The 21,291-nt window shown below is 59.8% G+C and overlaps 1 protein-coding gene across 1 annotated transcript in view; it reads left to right on the top strand.

Annotated features, from left to right (window-relative positions):
* Positions 1-21,291, top strand: part of LOC140737808 (complement C1q tumor necrosis factor-related protein 3-like) — a 93,110-nt gene extending 71,819 nt beyond the window's left edge. Inside the window, exons 3-4 of the mRNA XM_073064508.1 lie at positions 14,090-14,195; positions 19,266-21,291. Coding sequence (XP_072920609.1) covers positions 14,090-14,195; positions 19,266-19,663 — 504 coding nt within the window. The 3' untranslated portion in view covers positions 19,664-21,291. The remainder of the gene's footprint in view (positions 1-14,089; positions 14,196-19,265) is intronic.

Below are 21,291 nucleotides of genomic sequence, written 5' to 3'. Positions count from 1 at the left end.
GTCCCTCCCCACAGCACTCCCTCCTCACCACCCCCTCCCACAGCAATCCCTCCTCACCGTCCCTCCCCACAGCGATCCCACCTCACCGTCCCTCCCACAGCGATCCCTCCTCACCGTCCCTCCCACAGCGATCCCTCCTCACCGTCCCTCCCCACAGCAATCCCTCCTCACCGCCCCTCCCACAGCAATCCCTCCTCACCGTCCCTCCACACAGCGATCCCACCTCACCGTCCCTCCCACAGCAATCCCACCTCACCGTCCCTCCCACAGCGATCCCACCTCACCGTCCCTCCCACAGCAATCCCTCCTCACCGTCCCTCCCACAGCGATCCCACCTCACCGTCCCCCACCACAGCGATCCCTCCTCACTGCCCCTCCCACAGCAATCCCTCCTCACCGTCCCTCCCCACAGCGATCCCACCTCACCGTTCCTCCCACAGCAATCCCTCCTCACCGTCCCTCCCACAGCTCTCCCTCCTCACCGTCCCTCCCACAGCGATCCCACCTCACCGTCCCTCCCACAGCGATCCCTCCTCACCGTCCCTCCCACAGCGATCCCTCCTCACCCCCTCCCACAGCAATCCCTCCTCACCGTCCCTCCCACAGCAATCCCTCCTCACCGTCCCTCCCACAGCGATCCCTCCTCACCGTCCCTCCCCACAGCAATCCCTACTCACCACCCCTCCCACAGCATTCCCTCCTCACCGTCCCTCCCCACAGCGATCCCTCCTCACCACCCCTCCCACAGCGATCCCTCCTCACCGTCCCTCCACAGCGATCCCTCCTCACCGTCCCCCACCACAGCGATCCCTCCTCACCGCCCCACCCACAGCGATCCCTCCTCACCGTCCCCCACCACAGCGATCCCTCCTCACCGCACCTCCCACAGCGATCCCTCCTCACCGCCCCTCCCACAGCGATCCCTCCTCACCGTCCCCTCCCCACAGCGATCCCTCCTCACCGTCCCTCCCACAGCGATCCCTCCTCACCGTCCCTCCCCACAGCGATCCCTCCTCACCGTCCCTCCCACAGCGATCCCTCCTCACCGTCCCTCCCCACAGCGATCCCTCCTCACCGTCCCTCCCCACAGCGATCCCTCCTCACCGTCCCTCCCACAGCAATCCCTCCTCACCATCCCTCCCACAGCGATCCCACCTCACCGTCCCTCCCCACAGCTCTCCCTCCTCACCGTCCCTCCCCACTGCAATCCCTCCTCACCGTCCCTCCCACAGTGATCCCTCCTCACCGTCCCCCACCACAGCGATCCCTCCTCACCGTCCCCCACCACAGCGATCCCTCCTCACCGTCCCTCCACAGCGATCCCTCCTCACCGTCCCTCCCACAGCAATCCCTCCTCACCGTCCCTCCCACAGCGATCCCTCCTCACCGTCCCTCCCCACAGCAATCCCTCCTCACCGTCCCTCCCACAGCGATCCCTCCTCACCGTCCCTCCCACAGCGATCCCTCCTCACTGCCCCTCCCACAGCGATCCCACCTCACCGTCCCTCCCCACAGCTCTCCCTCCTCACCGTCCCTCCCACAGTGATCCCTCCTCACCGTCCCCCCCACAGCGATCCCTCCTCACCGTCCCTCCCACAGCGATCCCACCTCACCGTCCCTCCCCACATCTCTCCCTCCTCACCGTCCCCCCCACAGCAATCCCTCCTCACCGTCCCTCCCACAGCGATCCCTCCTCACCGTCCCTCCCACAGCGATCCCACCTCACCGTCCCTCCCACAGCAATCCCTCCTCGCCGTCCCTCCCACAGCGATCCCACATCACCGTCCCTCCCCAGAGCAATCCCACCTCACCGTCCCTCCCACAGCGATCCCTCCTCACCGTCCCTCCCACAGCGATCCCTCCTCACCGCCCCTCCCACAGCAATCCCATCTCACCGTCCCTCCCCACAGCGATCCCTCCTCACCGCCCCTCCCACAGCAATCCCTCCTCACCGTCCCTCCCACAGCGATCCCACATCACCGTCCCTCCCCAGAGCAATCCCACCTCACCGTCCCTCCCACAGCGATCCCTCCTCACCGTCCCTCCCACAGCGATCCCTCCTCACCGTCCCTCCCCACAGCAATCCCACCTCACCGTCCCTCCCACAGCGATCCCTCCTCACCGTCCCTCCCCACAGCAATCCCACCTCACCGTCCCTCCCACAGCGATCCCTCCTCACCGTCCCTCCCACAGCGATCCCTCCTCACCACCCCCTCCCACAGCGATCCCTCCTCACCGTCCCCTCCCACAGCGATCCCACCTCACCGTCCCTCCCACAGCGATCCCACATCACCGTCCCTCCCCACAGCGATCCCTCCTCACCGTCCCCTCCCACAGCGATCCCACATCACCGTCCCTCCCCACAGCGATCCCTCCTCACCGTCCCCTCCCACAGCGATCCCACATCACCGTCCCTCCCCACAGCAATCCCTCCTCACCACCCCCACACAGCAATCCCTCCTCACCATCCCTCCCACAGCGATCCCACATCACCGTCCCTCCCCACAGCGATCCCTCCTCACCGTCCCCTCCCACAGCAATCCCTCCTCACCGTCCCTCCCACAGCAATCCCTCCTCACCACCCCCACACAGCAATCCCTCCTCTCCGTCCCTCCCACAGCGATCCCTCCTCACCGTCCCTCCTACAGCGATCCCACCTCACCGCCCCTCCACAGCAATCCCTCCGCACCGTCCCCTCCCACAGCGCTCCCTCCTCACCGTCCCTCCCCACAGCAATCCCTCCTCACCACCCCCACACAGCAATCCCACCTCACCGTCCCTCCCACAGCGATCCCACCTCACCGTCCCTCCCACAGCGATCCCTCCTCACCGTCCCTCCCACAGCGATCCCTCCTCACCGTCCCTCCCCACAGCGATCCCTCCTCACCGTCCCTCCCCACAGCAATCCCTCCTCACCACCCCCACACAGCAATCCCTCCTCACCGTCCCTCCCACAGCGATCCCACCTCACCGTCCCTCCCACAGCGATCCCACCTCACCGTCCCTCCCACAGCGATCCCTCCTCACCGTCCATCCCACAGCAATCCCTCCTCACCGTCCCTCCCCACAGCGATCCCACCTCACCGTCCCTCCCACAGCTCTCCTTCCTCACCGTCCCTCCCACAGCTCTCCCTCCTCACCGTCCCTCCCACAGCGATCCCTCCTCACCGACCCCTCCCACAGCAATCCCTCCTCACCGTCCCTCCCCACAGCAATCCCACCTCACCGCCCCTCCCACAGCTCTCCCTCCTCACCGTCCCTCCCACAGCGATCCCTCCTCACCGTCCCTCCCACAGCGATCCCTCCTCACCGTCCCTCCCACAGCACTCCCTCCTCACCGTCCCTCCCCACAGCGATCCCTCCTCACCGTCCCTCCCACAGCTCTCCCTCCTCACCGTCCCTCCCACAGCGATCCCACCTCACCGTCCCTCCCACAGCGATCCCTACTCACCGTCCCTCCCCACAGCGATCCCTCCTCACCCCCCTCTCCCACAGCGATCCCTCCTCACCGTCCCTACCACAGCAATCCCTCCTCACCGTCCCTCCACACAGCGATCCCTCCTCACCGTCCCTCCCACAGCAATCCCTCCTCACCGTCCCTCCCACAGCGATCCCTCCTCACCGTCCCTCCCACAGTGCTCCCTCCTCACCGTCCCTCCCACAGCGATCCCTCCTCACCGTCCCTCCCCACAGCAATCCCTCCTCACCGTCCCTCCCCACAGCAATCCCTCCTCACCGTCCCTCCCACAGCGATCCCTCCTCACCGTCCCTCCCACAGCGATCCCTCCTCACCGTCCCTCCCACAGCAATCCCTCCTCACCGTCCCTCCCACAGCGATCCCTCCTCACCGTCCCTCCCACAGTGCTCCCTCCTCACCGTCCCTCCCACAGCGATCCCTCCTCACCGTCCCTCCCACAGCGATCCCTACTCACCGTCCCTCCCCACAGCGATCCCTCCTCACCACCCCTCCCACAGCGATCCCTCCTCACCGCCACTCCCACAGCGATCCCTACTCACCGTCCCTCCCCACAGCGATCCCTCCTCACCGTCCCTCCCCACAGCGATCCCTCCTCACCGCCCCTCCCACAGCGATCCCTACTCACCGTCCCTCCCCACAGCGATCCCTCCTCACCGTCCCTCCCCACAGCACTCCCTCCTCACCGCCCCTCCCACAGCGATCCCACCTCACCGTCCCTCCCACAGCTCTCCCTCCTCACCGCCCCTCCCACAGCGATCCCTCCTCACCACCCCCACACAGCAATCCCTCCTCACCGTCCCTCCCACAGCGATCCCTCCTCACCGTCCCTCCCACAGCGATCCCTCCTCACCGTCCCTCCCCACAGCAATCCCACCTCACCGTCCCTCCCACAGCAATCCCACCTCACCGTCCCTCCCACAGCGATCCCTCCTCACCGCCACTCCCACAGCGATCCCTACTCACCGTCCCTCCCCACAGCGATCCCTCCTCACCACCCCTCCCACAGCGATCCCTCCTCACCGTCCCTCCAACAGCAATCTCTCCTCACCGTCCCTCCCTACAGCAATCCCTCCTCACCGTCCCTCCCCACAGCGATCCCTCCTCACCGCTCCTCCCACAGCTCTCCCTCCTCACCGTCCCTCCCACAGCAATCCCTCCTCACCGTCCCTCCCACAGCGATCCCTCCTCACCGTCCCCCACCACAGCGATCCCTCCTCACCGTCCCTCCCACAGCGATCCCTCCTCACCGTCCCCCACCACAGCGATCCCTCCTCACCGTCCCTCCCCACAGCAATCCCTCCTCACCGTCCCTCCCACAGCAATCCCTCCTCACCGTCCCTCCCACAGCTCTCCCTCCTCACCGTCCCCCCCACAGCTCTCCCTCCTCACCGTCCCTCCCACAGCGATCCCACCTCACCGTCCCTCCACAGCGATCCCTCCTCACCGTCCCTCCCACAGCAATCCCTCCTCACCGTCCCTCCCACAGCAATCCCTCCTCACCACCCCTCCCACAGCGATCCCTCCTCACCGTCCCCCACCACAGCGATCCCTCCTCACCGTCCCTCCCACAGCGATCCCTCCTCACCGCCCCTCCCACAGCGATCCCTCCTCACCGTCCCCCACCACAGCGATCCCTCCTCACCGTCCCTCCACAGCGATCCCTCCTCACCGTCCCCCACCACAGCGATCCCTCCTCACCGTCCCTCCCACAGCTCTCCCTCCTCACCGTCCCTCCCACAGTGATCCCTCCTCACCGTCCTCCCCCCACAGCGATCCCACCTCACCGTCCTCCCCCCACAGCAATCCCTCCTCACCGTCCCCTCTCCACAGTGATCCCACCTCACCGCCCCTCCACAGCAATCCCTCCGCACCGTCCCCTCCCACAGCTCTCCCTCCTCACCGTCCCTCCCACAGTGATCCCTCCTCACCGTCCTCCCCCCACAGTGATCCCTCCTCACCGTCCTCCCCCCACAGCGATCCCTCCTCACCGTCCCCTCCCCACAGCTCTCCCTCCTCACCGTCCCTCCCACAGTGATCCCTCCTCACCGTCCCTCCCCACAGTGATCCCTCCTCACCGTCCCTCCCACAGCGATCCCTCCTCACCGTCCCTCCCACAGCAATCCCTCCTCACCGCCCCTCCCACAGCAATCCCATCTCACCGTCCCTCCCCACAGCGATCCCTCCTCACCGCCCCTCCCACAGCAATCCCTCCTCACCGTCCCTCCCACAGCAATCCCTCCTCACCGTCCCTCCCACAGCGATCCCACCTCACCGTCCCTCCCACAGCGATCCCTCCTCACCGTCCCTCCAACAGCAATCTCTCCTCACCACCCTTCCCCACTGCAATCCCTCCTCACCGTCCCTCCCCAGAGCAATCCCACCTCACCGTCCCTCCCACAGCGATCCCTCCTCACCGTCCCTCCCACAGCAATCCCTCCTCACCGTCCCTCCCACAGCAATCCCTCCTCACCGTCCCTCCCACAGCGATCCCACATCACCATCCCTCCCCACAGCGATCCCTCCTCACCGTCCCCTCCCACAGCGATCCCACATCACCGTCCCTCGCCACAGCGATCCCACCTCACCGTCCCTCCCACAGCGATCCCTCCTCACCGTCCCCTCCCACAGCGATCCCTCCTCACCCCCTCCCACAGCAATCCCTCCTCACCGTCCCTCCCACAGCAATCCCTCCTCACCGTCCCTCCCACAGCGATCCCTCCTCACCGTCCCTCCCACAGCGATCCCACATCACCGTCCCTCCCCACAGCGATCCCTCCTCACCGTCCCTCCCACAGCAATCCCTCCTCACCACCCCCACACAGCAATCCCTCCTCACCGTCCCTCCCACAGCGATCCCTCCTCACCGTCCCTCCCACAGCAATCCCACCTCACCGTCCCTCCCACAGCGATCCCTCCTCACCGTCCCTCCCCACAGCGATCCCTCCTCACCTCCCCTCCCACAGCGATCCCTCCTCACCTCCCCTCCCACAGCGATCCCTCCTCACCGTCCCTCCCACAGCGATCCCTCCTCACCCCCTCCCACAGCGATCCCTCCTCACCGTCCCCTCCCACAGCGATCCCTCCTCACCCCCTCCCACAGCGATCCCTCCTCACCGTCCCCTCCCACAGCAATCCCTCCTCACCGTCCCTCCCACAGCAATCCCTCCTCACCGTCCCTCCCCACAGCAATCCCTCCTCACCACCCCCACACAGCAATCCCTCCTCACCGTCCCTCCCACAGCAATCCCTCCTCACCACCCCCACACAGCAATCCCTCCTCACCGTCCCTCCCACAGCGATCCCTCCTCACCGTCCCTCCCACAGCAATCCCTCCTCACCGTCCCTCCCACAGCGATCCCTCCTCACCCCCCTCCCACAGCGATCCCTCCTCACCGTCCCCTCCCACAGCGATCCCTCCTCACCGTCCCTCCCACAGCGATCCCTCCTCACCCCCTCCCACAGCGATCCCTCCTCACCGTCCCCTCCCACAGCGATCCCTCCTCACCGTCCCTCCCACAGCGATCCCTCCTCACCGTCCCTCCCCACAGCGATCCCTCCTCACCGTCCCCTCCCACAGCATTCCCTCCTCACCGTCCCTCCCCACAGCGATCCCTCCTCACCGTCCCTCCCCACAGCGATCCCTCCTCACCGACCCCCACAGCAATCCCTCCTCACCGTCCCTCCCACAGCGCTCCCTCCTCACCGTCCCCCCCACAGCGATCCCTCCTCACCGTCCCTCCCACAGCGATCCCACCTCACCCGCCCCTCCCACAGCGCTCCCTCCTCACCGTCCCTCCCACAGCGATCCCTCCTCACCGTCCCTCCCACAGCGATCCCTCCTCACCACCCCCACACAGCAATCCCTCCTCACCGTCCCTCCCACAGCAATCCCTCCTCACCGTCCCTCCCACAGCGATCCCTCCTCACCGCCCCTCCCACAGCGATCCCACCTCACCGTCCCTCCCACAGCGATCCCTCCTCACCGCCCCTCCCACAGCGATCCCTCCTCACCGCCCCTCCCACAGTGATCCCTCCTCACCACCCCCACACAGCAATCCCTCCTCACCGTCCCTCCCACAGCGATCCCACATCACCGTCCCTCCCCACAGCGATCCCTCCTCACCGTCCCCTCCCACAGCGATCCCTCCTCACCGTCCCTCACCACAGCGATCCCTCCTCACCGTCCCTCCCACAGCGATCCGACATCACCGTCCCTCCCCACAGCGATCCCTCCTCACCGTCCCTCCCACAGCGATCCCACATCACCGTCCCTCCCACAGCGATGCCTCCTCACCGTCCCTCCCACAGTGATCCCTCCTCACCGTCCCTCCCCACAGTGATCACTCCTCACCGTCCCTCCCACAGCGATCACTCCTCACCGTCCCCCCACAGTGATCCCTCCTCACCGTCCCTCCCACAGCGATCCCTCCTCACCGTCCCCCCACAGTGATCCCTCCTCACCGTCCCTCCCACAGCGATCCCTCCTCACCGCCCCTCCCACAGCACTCCCTCCTCACCGTCCTCCCCACAGCTCTCCCTCCTCACCGTCCCCTCTCCACAGTGATCCCACCTCACCGCCCCTCCCACAGCAATCCCTCCTCACCGTCCCCTCTCCACAGCGATCCCACCTCACCGCCCCTCCCACAGCAATCCCTCCTCACCGCCCCCCCACAGCAATCCCTCCTCACCGCCCCCCCACAGCGATCCCACCTCACCGTCCCTCCCACAGCGATCCCTACTCACCGCCCCTCCCACAGCAATCCCTCCTCACCGCCCCCCCACAGCGATCCCACCTCACCGTCCCTCCCACAGCGATCCCTCCTCACCGTCCCCCCACAGCGATCCCTCCTCACCGCCTCCCCACAGCGATCCCACCTCACCGTCCCTCCCACAGCGATCCCTACTCACCGCCCCTCCCACAGCAATCCCTCCTCACCGCCCCCCCACAGCGATCCCACCTCACCGCCCCTCCCACAGCGATCCCTCCTCACCGTCCCCCCACAGCGATCCCTCCTCACCGCCTCCCCACAGCGATCCCACCTCACCGTCCCTCCACAGCGATCCCACCTCACCTTCCCTCCCACAGCGATCCCTCCTCACCGTCCCTCCCACAGCGATCCCACCTCACCTTCCCTCCCCACAGCGATCCCTCCTCACCGTCCCTCCACAGCGATCCCTCCTCACCACCCCTCCCACAGCGATCCCTCCTCACCGTCCCTCCCACAGCGATCCCACCTCACCGTCCCTCCCCACAGCGATCCCACCTCACCGTCCCTCCCACAGCTCTCCCTCCTCACCGTCCCCCCCACAGCGATCCTTCCTCACCGTCCCCTCCCACAGCGATCCTTCCTCACCGTCCCTCCCACAGCAATCCCTACTCACCGTCCCTCCCACAGCGATCCCTCCTCACCGTCCCTCCCACAGCAATCCCACCTCACCACCCCTCCTACAGCGCTCCCTCCTCACCGTCTCTCCCACAGCGATCCCTCCTCCCCACCCCTCCCACAGAGATCCCACCTCACCGTCCCTCCACAGCGATCCCTCCTCACCGTCCCTCCCACAGCGATCCCACCTCACCTTCCCTCCCACAGCGATCCCTCCTCACCGTCCCTCCCACAGCGATCCCTCCTCACCGTCCCTCCCCACAGCAATCCTTCCTCACCGTCCCTCCCACAGCAATCCCTCCTCACCCTCCCTCCCACAGCGATCCCACCTCACCGCCCCTCCCACAGCGCTCCCTCCTCACTGCCCCTCCCACAGCGATCCCTCCTCCCCACCCCTCCCACAGCGATCCCACCTCACCTTCCCTCCCCACAGCGATCCCTCCTCACCGTCCCTCCCACAGCGATCCCTCCTCACCTCCCCTCCCACAGCGATCCCTCCTCACCTCCCCTCCCACAGCGATCCCTCCTCACCGTCCCTCCCACAGCGATCCCTCCTCACCCCCCTCCCACAGCGATCCCTCCTCACCGTCCCCTCCCACAGCGATCCCTCCTCACCCCCCTCCCACAGCGATCCCTCCTCACCGTCCCCTCCCACAGCAATCCCTCCTCACCGTCCCTCCCACAGCAATCCCTCCTCACCGTCCCTCCCCACAGCAATCCCTCCTCACCACCCCCACACAGCAATCCCTCCTCACCGTCCCTCCCACAGCAATCCCTCCTCACCACCCCCACACAGCAATCCCTCCTCACCGTCCCTCCCACAGCGATCCCTCCTCACCGTCCCTCCCACAGCAATCCCTCCTCACCGTCCCTCCCACAGCGATCCCTCCTCACCCCCTCCCACAGCGATCCCTCCTCACCGTCCCTCCCACAGCGATCCCACCTCACCGTCCCTCCCACAGCGATCCCTCCTCACCGTCCCCTCCCACAGCATTCCCTCCTCACCGTCCCTCCCCACAGCGATCCCTCCTCACCGTCCCCTCCCACAGCATTCCCTCCTCACCGTCCCTCCCCACAGCGATCCCTCCTCACCGTCCCTCCCCACAGCGATCCCTCCTCACCGACCCCCACAGCAATCCCTCCTCACCGTCCCTCCCACAGCGCTCCCTCCTCACCGTCCCCCCCACAGCGATCCCTCCTCACCGTCCCTCCCACAGCGATCCCACCTCACCGCCCCTCCCACAGCGCTCCCTCCTCACCGTCCCTCCCACAGCGATCCCTCCTCACCGTCCCTCCCACAGCGATCCCTCCTCACCACCCCCACACAGCAATCCCTCCTCACCGTCCCTCCCACAGCGATCCCTCCTCACCACCCCCACACAGCAATCCCTCCTCACCGTCCCTCCCACAGCGATCCCTCCTCACCACCCCCACACAGCAATCCCTCCTCACCGTCCCTCCCACAGCGATCCCTCCTCACCGCCCCTCCCACAGCGATCCCACCTCACCGTCCCTCCCACAGCGATCCCTCCTCACCGCCCCTCCCACAGCGATCCCACCTCACCGTCCCTCCCACAGCGATCCCTCCTCACCGCCCCTCCCACAGTGATCCCTCCTCACCACCCCCACACAGCAATCCCTCCTCACCGTCCCTCCCACAGCGATCCCACATCACCGTCCCTCCCCACAGCGATCCCTCCTCACCGTCCCCTCCCACAGCGATCCCTCCTCACCGTCCCTCACCACAGCGATCCCTCCTCACCGTCCCTCGCACAGCGATCCGACATCACCGTCCCTCCCCACAGCGATCCCTCCTCACCGTCCCTCCCACAGCGATCCCACATCACCGTCCCTCCCACAGCGATGCCTCCTCACCGTCCCTCCCCACAGTGATCCCTCCTCACCGTCCCTCCCCACAGCGATCCCTCCTCACCGTCCCTCCCACAGCGATCCCACATCACCGTCCCTCCCACAGCGATCCCTCCTCACCGTCCCTCCCACAGCGATCACTCCTCACCGTCCCCCCACAGTGATCCCTCCTCACCGTCCCTCCCACAGCGATCCCTCCTCACCGCCCCTCCCACAGCACTCCCTCCTCACCGTCCTCCCCACAGCTCTCCCTCCTCACCGTCCCCTCTCCACAGTGATCCCACCTCACCGCCCCTCCCACAGCAATCCCTCCTCACCGTCCCCTCTCCACAGTGATCCCACCTCACCGCCCCTCCCACAGCAATCCCTCCTCACCGCCCCCCCCACAGCAATCCCTCCTCACCGCCCCCCCACAGCGATCCCACCTCACCGTCCCTCCCACAGCGATCCCTACTCACCGCCCCTCCCACAGCAATCCCTCCTCACCGCGCCCCCACAGCGATCCCACCTCACCGTCCCTCCCACAGCGATCCCTCCTCACCGCCCCTCCCACAGCGATCCCTCCTCACCGTCCCTCCCACAGCGATCCCTCCTCACCGTCCCCCCACAGCGATCCCTCCTCACCGCCTCCCCACAGCGATCCCACCTCACCGTCCCTCCCACAGCGATCCCACCTCACCGCCCCCCCACAGCGATCCCACCTCACCGTCCCCCCCACAGCGATCCCTCCTCACCGTCCCTCCACAGCGATCCCACCTCACCTTCCCTCCCACAGCGATCCCTCCTCACCGTCCCTCCCACAGCGATCCCACCTCACCTTCCCTCCCCACAGCGATCCCTCCTCACCGTCCCTCCACAGCGATCCCTCCTCACCACCCCTCCCACAGCGATCCCTCCTCACCGTCCCTCCCACAGCGATCCCACCTCACCGTCCCTCCCCACAGCGATCCCACCTCACCGTCCCTCCCACAGCTCTCCCTCCTCACCGTCCCCCCCACAGCGATCCTTCCTCACCGTCCCCTCCCACAGCGATCCTTCCTCACCGTCCCTCCCACAGCAATCCCTACTCACCGTCCCTCCCACAGCGATCCCTCCTCACCGTCCCTCCCACAGCAATCCCACCTCACCACCCCTCCTACAGCGCTCCCTCCTCACCGTCTCTCCCACAGCGATCCCTCCTCCCCACCCCTCCCACAGAGATCCCACCTCACCGTCCCTCCACAGCGATCCCTCCTCACCGTCCCTCCCACAGCGATCCCACCTCACCTTCCCTCCCACAGCGATCCCTCCTCACCGTCCCTCCCACAGCGATCCCTCCTCACCGTCCCTCCCCACAGCAATCCTTCCTCACCGTCCCTCCCACAGCAATCCCTCCTCACCCTCCCTCCCACAGCGATCCCACCTCACCGCCCCTCCCACAGCGCTCCCTCCTCACTGCCCCTCCCACAGCGATCCCTCCTCCCCACCCCTCCCACAGCGATCCCACCTCACCTTCCCTCCCCACAGCAATCCCTCCTCACCCTCCCTCCCACAGCGCTCCCTCCTCACTGCCCCTCCCTACAGCGCTCCCTCCTCACCGTCCCTCCCCACAGCGATCCCACCTCACCGCCCCTCCCACAGCGCTTCCTCCTCACAGCCCCTCCCACAGCGATCCCTCCTCCCCACCCCTCCCACAGAGATCCCACCTCAACGTCCCTCCCCACAGCAATCCCTCCTCACCGTCCCTCCCACAGCAATCCCTCCTCACCGTCCCTCCCACAGCTCTCCCTCCTCACCGTCCCTCCCTCAGCGATCCCTCCTCACCGTCCCTCCCCACAGCAATCCCTCCTCACCGCCCCTCCCACAGCGCTCCCTCCTCACCGTCCCTCCCACAGCGCTCCCTCCTCACCGTCCCTCCCACAGCGATCCCTCCTCACCGCCCCTCCCTCAGCGATCCCTCCTCACCGCCCCTCCCACAGAGCTCCCTCCTCACCGTCCCTCCCACAGCAATCCCTCCTCACCGCCCGTCCCACAGCGCTCCCTCCTCACCGTCCCTCCCACAGCGCTCCCTCCTCACCGTCCCTCCCACAGCGATCCCTCCTCACCGTCCCTCCCACAGCTCTCCCTCCTCACCGTTCCTCCCCACAGCGATCCCTCCTCACCGTCTCTCCCACAGCGCTCCCTCCTCACCGTCCCTCCCACAGCGATCCCTCCTCACCGCCCCTCCCACAGCGATCCCTCCTCACCGTTCCTCCCCACAGCGATCCCTCCTCACCCCCTCTCCGACAGCACTCCCTCCTCAACCACCCCTCCCACAGTGATCCCTCCTCACCGTCCCTCCCACAGTGATCCCTCCTCACCGTCCCTCCCACAGCGCTCCCTCCTCACCGTCCCCCCCACAGCTCTCCCTCCTCACCGTCCCTCCCACAGCGATCCCTCCTCACCGTCCCTCCCCACAGCGATCCCTCCTCACCGCCCCTCCCACAGCGATCCCTCCTCACCACCCCTCCCACAGCAATCCCTCCTCACCGTCCCTCCCACAGCTCTCCCTCCTCACCGCTCCCCCACAGCAATCCCTCCTCACCGTCCCTCCCACAGCTCTCCCTCCTCACCGTCCCTCCCACAGCTCTCCCTCCTCACCGTCCCTCCCACAGCGATCCCACCTCACCGTCCCTCCCACAGCGATCCCTCCTCACCGTCCCTCCCACAGCTCTCCCTCCTCACCGTCCCTCCCACAGCGATCCCTCCTCACCGTCCCTCCCACAGCGATCCCACCTCACCGTCCCTCCCCACAGCGATCCCTCCTCACCGTCCCTCCCCACAGCGATCCCTCCTCACCGTCCCTCCCACAGCGATCCCTCCTCACCACCCCTCCCACAGCGATCCCTACTCACCGTCCCTCCCACAGCGATCCCACCTCACCGTCCCTCCCACAGCGATCCCTCCTCACCACCCCTCCCACAGCTCTCCCTCCTCACCGTCCCTCCCACAGCGATCCCTCCTCACCGTCCCTCCCTCAGCGATCCCTCCTCACCGTCCCTCCCCACAGCGATCCCTCCTCACCGTCCCTCCCTCAGCGATCCCTCCTCACCGTCCCTCCCCACAGCAATCCCTCCTCACCGCCCTTCCCACAGCGATCCCTCCTCACCGTCCTCCCCACAGCGATCCCTCCTCACCGCCCCTCCCACAGCAATCCCATCTCACCGCCCCCCCTACAGCAATCCCTCCTCACCGTCCCTCCCCACAGCAATCCCTCCTCACCGCCCTTCCCACAGCGATCCCTCCTCACCGTCCCTCCTACAGCGATCCCACCTCACGGCCCCTCCCCCCGTCGCGGCACAGAAAGAGTGGACTGTACCCTGGTTCTAAATTCTTTTAGGTGTCCTTTCAAGATATACAAGATATGATGAATAAGACACAGGACATCATATCTCTCAAACTGAAGATCTCCCGCATTGAGCAGGAGGTTTCTGCCCTCCACAACTGTAAGTACTTGCAATATCCCTGCCAAATTGATTAAGGAGTTCACCAGTGAAGCAGTGATCTGCAGCTAAAGCACCTTTCTCGTTCGTTTTATTGAATCTTGCTGAAATTTTTGCACATTCCTAATTGCCCCCTTTGAAATAAGTGACACCTGATTGACTGGCCCCACGGTTTGGGAGAACAGCAAGGAGGGAGTGAGGGAGACTCGTAAAGGCTGCAACAAGAATGGGTTGGTCCTCACTAAATGCTGGGGAAACTCAGCAGGTCAGGAATTTATTGCCACACATGTCTCTGGAGGAATTGGGTATATTTAAAGTGGATGTTGATAGGTTCCTCATCAGTAAGGGTGTCGAAGGTTACAGAGAAGAAGCCAAGGAGAATGGGGTTGAGAGGGGTAATAAATTAGCCACGATTAAATGACAGAGCGGACTCGATGGGCTGTATGGCCTAATTCTGTTCCTATGCCTTATGGTTTTATAGTCAGGCAGCATCTATGGCGGGAAATGGACATCCCATTTATTCTGGTTTCTACCCCTTCCTTTCTAGTCCTGATGAAGGGTTGTGGCCCAAAAGATCAGCTGTCCATTTTCCTGCATGGATGCTGCCTGACCTGCTGAGATCCTCCAGCATTTTCTGTGAGTTGCTTGAGATTTCCAGCATCTGCAGAATCTCTTGTCTCTACACGTTGGTAAACTGGTTTACTACTGTCACATGTACCGACAGACAGTACTGTACTTTCTCAGTGGCCACCTTATTCCAAAATTCCAAAAGATAAGGAGCTAATTGAAAGGAAAAGTAGAGAGACGGGAATGCAGGTCTTGGTTTGTTTTAGTTACTTTAAGCGAGGCAAGCAGATGTAGAGTCATGGTAGAGTCGAGATGTATGCAATTCACTTATTTTTACAGGTAATACAGAATGAATTATTTAAGTGAACAAGAATGTTTAATCGAACAAAATATTTACAATATTGCTCAAATACTGCTGAAGTATATACACAACAGTCCTCCCTGCTTAGCTATAAACTCCAACTCGCTGTGGAGGCTTTCTTACTCTCGTGTGATAATGTCCTCCCTGTCAACGGAGGTCACTCTGCCTGGCAGATGAGACTACTCATGTTCGGGGGCTCCTCTGCGGTGGCTCTACAAGTGGACTCTGAGACTGCAGGAAGCGGTTTGGACAGCTCTGGACGCCTTTTTTCCTCTTCTACTTTGTGCATCTTGATCTTGGGAAGGGTGCATTTACTTCACTGACGTATTCAATTACTGATCCCACCATCGCTCCCGTTACGATCTGATCTCTCCCCTCGGTTTCTTCATCCGCAACAACATCTCACAAATCCTCTGTTTCTGATTCTCCACTCACTCCTTTCTTTCTGGCCTTCCATTCATCCAGCTGGGTTCTTCAGACTCAGATTCAGTTTATTGTCATTTAGAAACCACAACTGCAATGCAGTTTAAAAAATGAGACAACGTTCCTCCAGAATGATATCACAAAAGCACACGACAAAACAGACTACACCAGAAAATCCACGTAATGTTTGGCAATCCCCAATCCAGAGTCCGGAGAGGCTGTTGCATATTAATATCACGCTACCGTCTTAGCGCGTTCCCTGGAAAGGAGCTCCAAATCCACCAGACAAAAACAAGACCAAAAACTAAAGCTACAAGACCTGCACAAAACAGTGCAAACAGCTACTCGAAGTTCATGCAATAACCTTAATGCACACAGAGGAGACTCTGGTCCTTTATACTCACAAGCGCCGAATGCTTGCAACTTTCCTGAAGCTCCCTAAGCTTTCTTCCAACTTAGAACCAAGCAAGGTTTTGCAAGTTACTGCCTGATTAACGTGACAGGAGCTTTCTCAGATATGCTGCCTACAAAAGTGTTGAATCATTGCTTTTGTCACTTTCACACTTTCTCCGAGCAGCATGGTCCAATGCAATTTCCAACCACAGGCACAGAGGTTGACACCAACCGCTGTTTGCACTCTCTTGGGCAGCGGTTCAAGGTGTACAGCATGAAGGCAGTTTTAGCATCACCCAGAAACTTTCTTAAATCGCTTTCAGTTGGCGTTTGCAGGGGATGTGGCATGCAAATGGTGGATGGATCTCCAAACAAGTTGTAGTTGTCTCAGCCAATTCTAACCCCACAATGTTGGTCCTCTTGTTTGTACCACATACAAGACCAAAGTGGCTTGCTGACTGCTTTATTTCACAGTTATGAATGTCATTTCCACAGGAATTATCTTTTCTCCAGTATAATTTCTTTGTTGGATACCTACAGGCTTCAGTTTCGTATCTTCGAAATGCCCACTTTGTGGAATGAATGAAACAGCAGAGCCACTGTCCAATTTCATTTTAATTAATTTGCTGTTCACTGCTGGTGTAAACCATATTGCGGGTCTATCGTTAGTTTTCACATTGAAACTCTCAAGGCTACTCAGTCACTCTCATCATCAGATTTTTCAGCAACAGTGTGCAGTTTAATGCTCTTCTTGGAACCACAACTTGATCTTTTTCTCTACTTATTTCTGCCTGCCCAACATGCTCTTTGTATGTGTCCTTGTTTGTTGCACTTTCTGCAAGTTTCACCTGTAAATCCAGTGAATACCGGCCCCTGCCACACGGTAACACAATCTGATTGGCCGGGCCAGTTTCTGTTCAGACGTTGCAATTTTATTCATCTCACTTTCATTCATGACTGCAGCTCAATTGTGTACGTCTGCTGTTTCTATTGATACAGCTATTTCAACTGCTCTTTTCAATGTAAGATGCGCTTAGTTAGGAGCTGGTTTCGAATGCTTTCTTGTAAGATTCCACAAGCTAATGATCTCACAGTGTGTCACTAAGCTCATGACTGAACTGGCAACTTCTTCAATTCAACCACATACTTTGAAACAGACCCCCCCCCCACCCCTTTCGATTCCACTGACAAAACCCGAAGCATTCTGATCAACAATGGCTTCTGTTCTAAATGTTCTTGCAGTACTTTCACAATATCAGCAAAGCTCATTTTGGCTGGTTTGGTCGAAGCAGTCAAGCTCCTGAGCTCTTCCACCCAACGTACTCAGCAAAACTGGCATTTGTTTCTCACTGGCTATTCCATTTGCACAATTAGCTGAGTAATCATATTCCAGTTATCTGACATGTAATAAAACGTGTCTAACTTTCCAATGTAGCCAGCCATTTCTGTTCTTATTATTATTATCACCTGGCACTCATTCTCTGTGAATCCTTCTGTAACCTGTCTTTTTTTTAAAAACTTGACCAACTTTCTCCCCTTTGTGGGATGTCCTTGCCGGATGTGCTGCTTTATTTTACTTGACTGTTTCTCTCTCGCGAAGGAAGAGTGCTGCACTTTTTTTCTAAGCTCGAATATCTCACTACACTTCAACAGGTAGGTTGCTGTCTTGGGTTTCGCTATAAAAGTACCTCGGCACCTCTGCTGTGTTTTGTACTGAAACTCCAAAACGTAACAAGCTAATTGAAAAGAAAACGAGAGAGCCAGGGAGTCTTAGTTCATCTTCTTTACTTTAAGCACCGTGCACACGTAGGACACGGAAGTGTCATGGTGTATGTAATTCACTTATTTTTACATATAATGCATAATAATTTATATAAATAGACAAGAATGGTTAATCAAACATTGTACTTACAATATTATTCAAATACTACTAAAATACTAAATACACAATACACCTGTACATTTGCAAATACCTAAACAGACAATCATATGACAGCAAATCGATGTATTAAGGCAGGCAGCCATGGTTTAGAACAAACATCAGAATGGGGAAGAAATATGATCTTAGTGACCTTGACTGTAAAATAGTTATTGGTGCCAGATGGGGTGGCTTGAGTATCCCCAAAACTGCTGATCTCCTGGGATTTTCATGCACGAGGGTCTCTAGAGTTTATAGAGAACAGCGAGGGGCAGCTCTGTGAGTGAAAACGCCTTGTCAATGAGGGAGGTCAGACAAGGATGGCCAGACTGATTCTAGCTGACAGGAAGGCAACTGCAACTTAGATAACCACACGTTACAACAGTGGTGTGCTAAAGAGCATTTCTGAACACAAAACACATCGAGACTTGATCGCACCGGGTTCCCTTCCGGTACCTAATGAAGTGGCCATTGAGTGTGTACGCTAACGTCTCTCTGGTCTCAAACATTCCCAGGGCCCTGCCATTTAACATTCAGGTTCTGTCCTGGTTTAACTTCCCAAAGTACAGCTCACACTCATCCAAGTTAGACTCCACCTGCCATTTCTCAACCCACTTCCCCTTAGACAACCTTCTTCACCATCCACCACACCATCAATTCTGATGTAATTGGCAAACTTGGAGAGCACAGCAGTTGCACGCTCATCCAAGCTGTTAACATGGGTTGAGTATCGTGTGCAAATCTGGTCACAATACTGATTGAAACAAGAACTAGAGGGCACAGCTTAAAGCGAGAGTGGAGAGATTTAATAGGAGCCTGAGGGGGCGACTTTTTCTCCTTGAAGTTGGTGGGTGTATGGAACAAGCTGCCAGAGGAAGTGGTTGAAATAGATATATTAACATCATTTAGAGGACACTTGAATAGGTATATGGATAAGAAAATTTGGTAAGTCGGTTTATCATTGTCACACGTACCGACATTTAGTGAAAAACCTGTCTTGTTCACTGTCCATACAGATCAGATCACTTCACAGTGCATTGGGGTAGAACAATAACAGAATACAGAATAAAGTGTAACAGCTACAAAGAAAGAGCAGTGCAGGCAGGCAACAAGGTGTGAAGCCATAACAAGGTAGGTTATGAGGTCAAGAATCCAATTTATCATACTAGGGGACAATTGAATAGTCTTCTAATTGGGGTAGAAGCTGTCCTTGAGCCTGGTGATACGTGCTCTCAGGCATTTGTATCTTCTGCCCCATGGGAGAGGGAGAATGTCTAGAGTGGGTGGGGTAATTGATTATGCTGGCTGCTTTACCAGGGCACCGGGAACTGCAGACTTATTTTCAAGGCTGTAATTCCCACGTAAGGATGAACTCCCTCCAGTCTCACTCGCTGTCAATTCCTGCTTGCAGATGTGCCGAGGGTTGTCTTCAACTCGCGAGTCTCCTTCGGAAGGAACCCCAGCTCGCTGAACACGCTGACCTATGACAGTGTCCTGCTCAACGAGGGCCTAGGTTATGATCCCACCTTTGGCATCTTCACAGCCCCCGTGGCGGGGGTCTACTCCTTCACCTTCTCGCTGCTGGGGAGGCGGGTCACGGTGGAGTCGTTCGTACAGCTCATGAAGAACGGGGTGATCGAGAGATACATCCAGAGCCGGCTGGGGCGGTCACAGCAGCAGACCTCCTCGGGCAGCGCCATCATGCAGCTTGGGGCAGGGGACACGGTGTGGGTGGAGCTCGCCCGGGGCATTGCCTGGAGCGAGCTGGACTCCCTCAGCTTCCAGGCATTCCTGCTGCGGAGGACCTGAGGCCCCCTTCCTCCTGGCTCAGGATGGACATGGAGGAAAGTGTGTCAGGAATCATTGTGGAGTTGTGATATTATGGATAGCATAACTGAGGATGAACTAAAAAGAGAACCCGTCTTCAGGAAACAAACCCTGTATAAAATTAAACTTCCAACTGACACTTCGCTGCTTGTAAAACTGATCACTGGGTGTGGGACGTTCTGTTCCATTGAAACTACACAGTGAAAAAGACAATAAAGGTTCTGCAGATGTAGGAAAATTTGAACAATGCATTCAAAATGCCGGAGGAACTCAGCAGGTTGGGCTGTTATCTGTGGAAGGGAATAACCAGTTGACATTTCGCAATGAGACACTTCATCAGGACTGGAAAGGGAGGGGGAAGAAGCCAGAATAAAAAGGTGGGGAGGGTCCTTTACCTTTCCCACCTCTCTCCTCTCAACTGCTTACTTCATCCCCTCACCCCCACCCACCTTTCTCCTCACCTGGTCTCACCGCTCACCTGCCAACTTGAACTCCTTCCCGTCCCCTCGCCTTCTTATTCTGGCTTTCACCCCCCCCCCCCACCTCCTTCCCAGTCCTGATGAAGCATCTTTGTCTGAAACACGCACTGTTTATTAACCTCCATAGAAGATGTCTGAAAACAGATCCATGTTCCTGTTATTAGATTAAAGATCTATTCCTGCCAATTAATTCATAATTCCACATCAGTGGAGAGGAATAAACAGTCAACATCAGGACTGGAAATGTAGGGAGTGGAGACTCCCTCTCTCTGTGATCTCCGACTTGCACTGCTCCGCCTCATTCTGGCCTCTGCCCCCGACCCTTTCCAGTCCCAGAGAGTCTCAGTCTATCATCTACCCACCGAGTGCCTCCAGCATCTTGTCTTTGCAGCGTCTGCAGGATCTCCTGTGAACGCACGGCCCGGGACAGATCTCTTTTGTTATTTAGCCTCAGACAAGGGGAAAATCTGCAGATGCTGGAAATCCGAGCAACACACACAAAATGCCAGAGGAACTCAGCAGGCCAGGCAGCGTCTATGGGAAAGAGTACAGTCAATGTTTTGGGCTGATACATAGAACAAAACAGCACAGTACAGGCCCTTCGGCCCACAATGTTGTGACGACCCTTAAACCCTGCCTCCCATATAACCCCCCACCTTAAATTCCTCCATATACCCGTCTAGTAGACTCTTAAATTTCACTAGTGTATCTGCCTCCACCAGCGACTCAGGCAGTGCACTCCACGCACCAACCACTCTCTGAGTGAAAAACCTTCCTCTAATATCCCCCTTGAACTTCCCTCCCCTTACCTTAAAGCCATGCCCTCTTGTACTGAGCAGTGGTGCCCTGGGGAAGAGGCGCAGGCTGTCCACTCTGTCTATTCCTCTTCATCAGTTCCTCCAGCGCTTTGTGCGTGTTGCTTGTCACTTAACCTTCTGGTTAGTTGTACACTCAAGGAACCACCCTCCAACACTGGAACAACAGGGCTGTGTTTTGGGGCTCTGGATTTTCTACCGAGCGACTTTCGGAACAGAACCAGTATTGAATATTATCAGAATCCGGTTTATTATCACCGGCATGTGACGTGAAATTTGTTAACTCAGTAGCAGCAGTTCAATGCAATACATAATA

This window comes from Hemitrygon akajei, chromosome 1 (genome assembly GCF_048418815.1).
Source record: "Hemitrygon akajei chromosome 1, sHemAka1.3, whole genome shotgun sequence".
Lineage (NCBI taxonomy): Eukaryota > Metazoa > Chordata > Chondrichthyes > Myliobatiformes > Dasyatidae > Hemitrygon > Hemitrygon akajei.
This window is presented reverse-complemented; position numbering and strand designations above follow the sequence as displayed.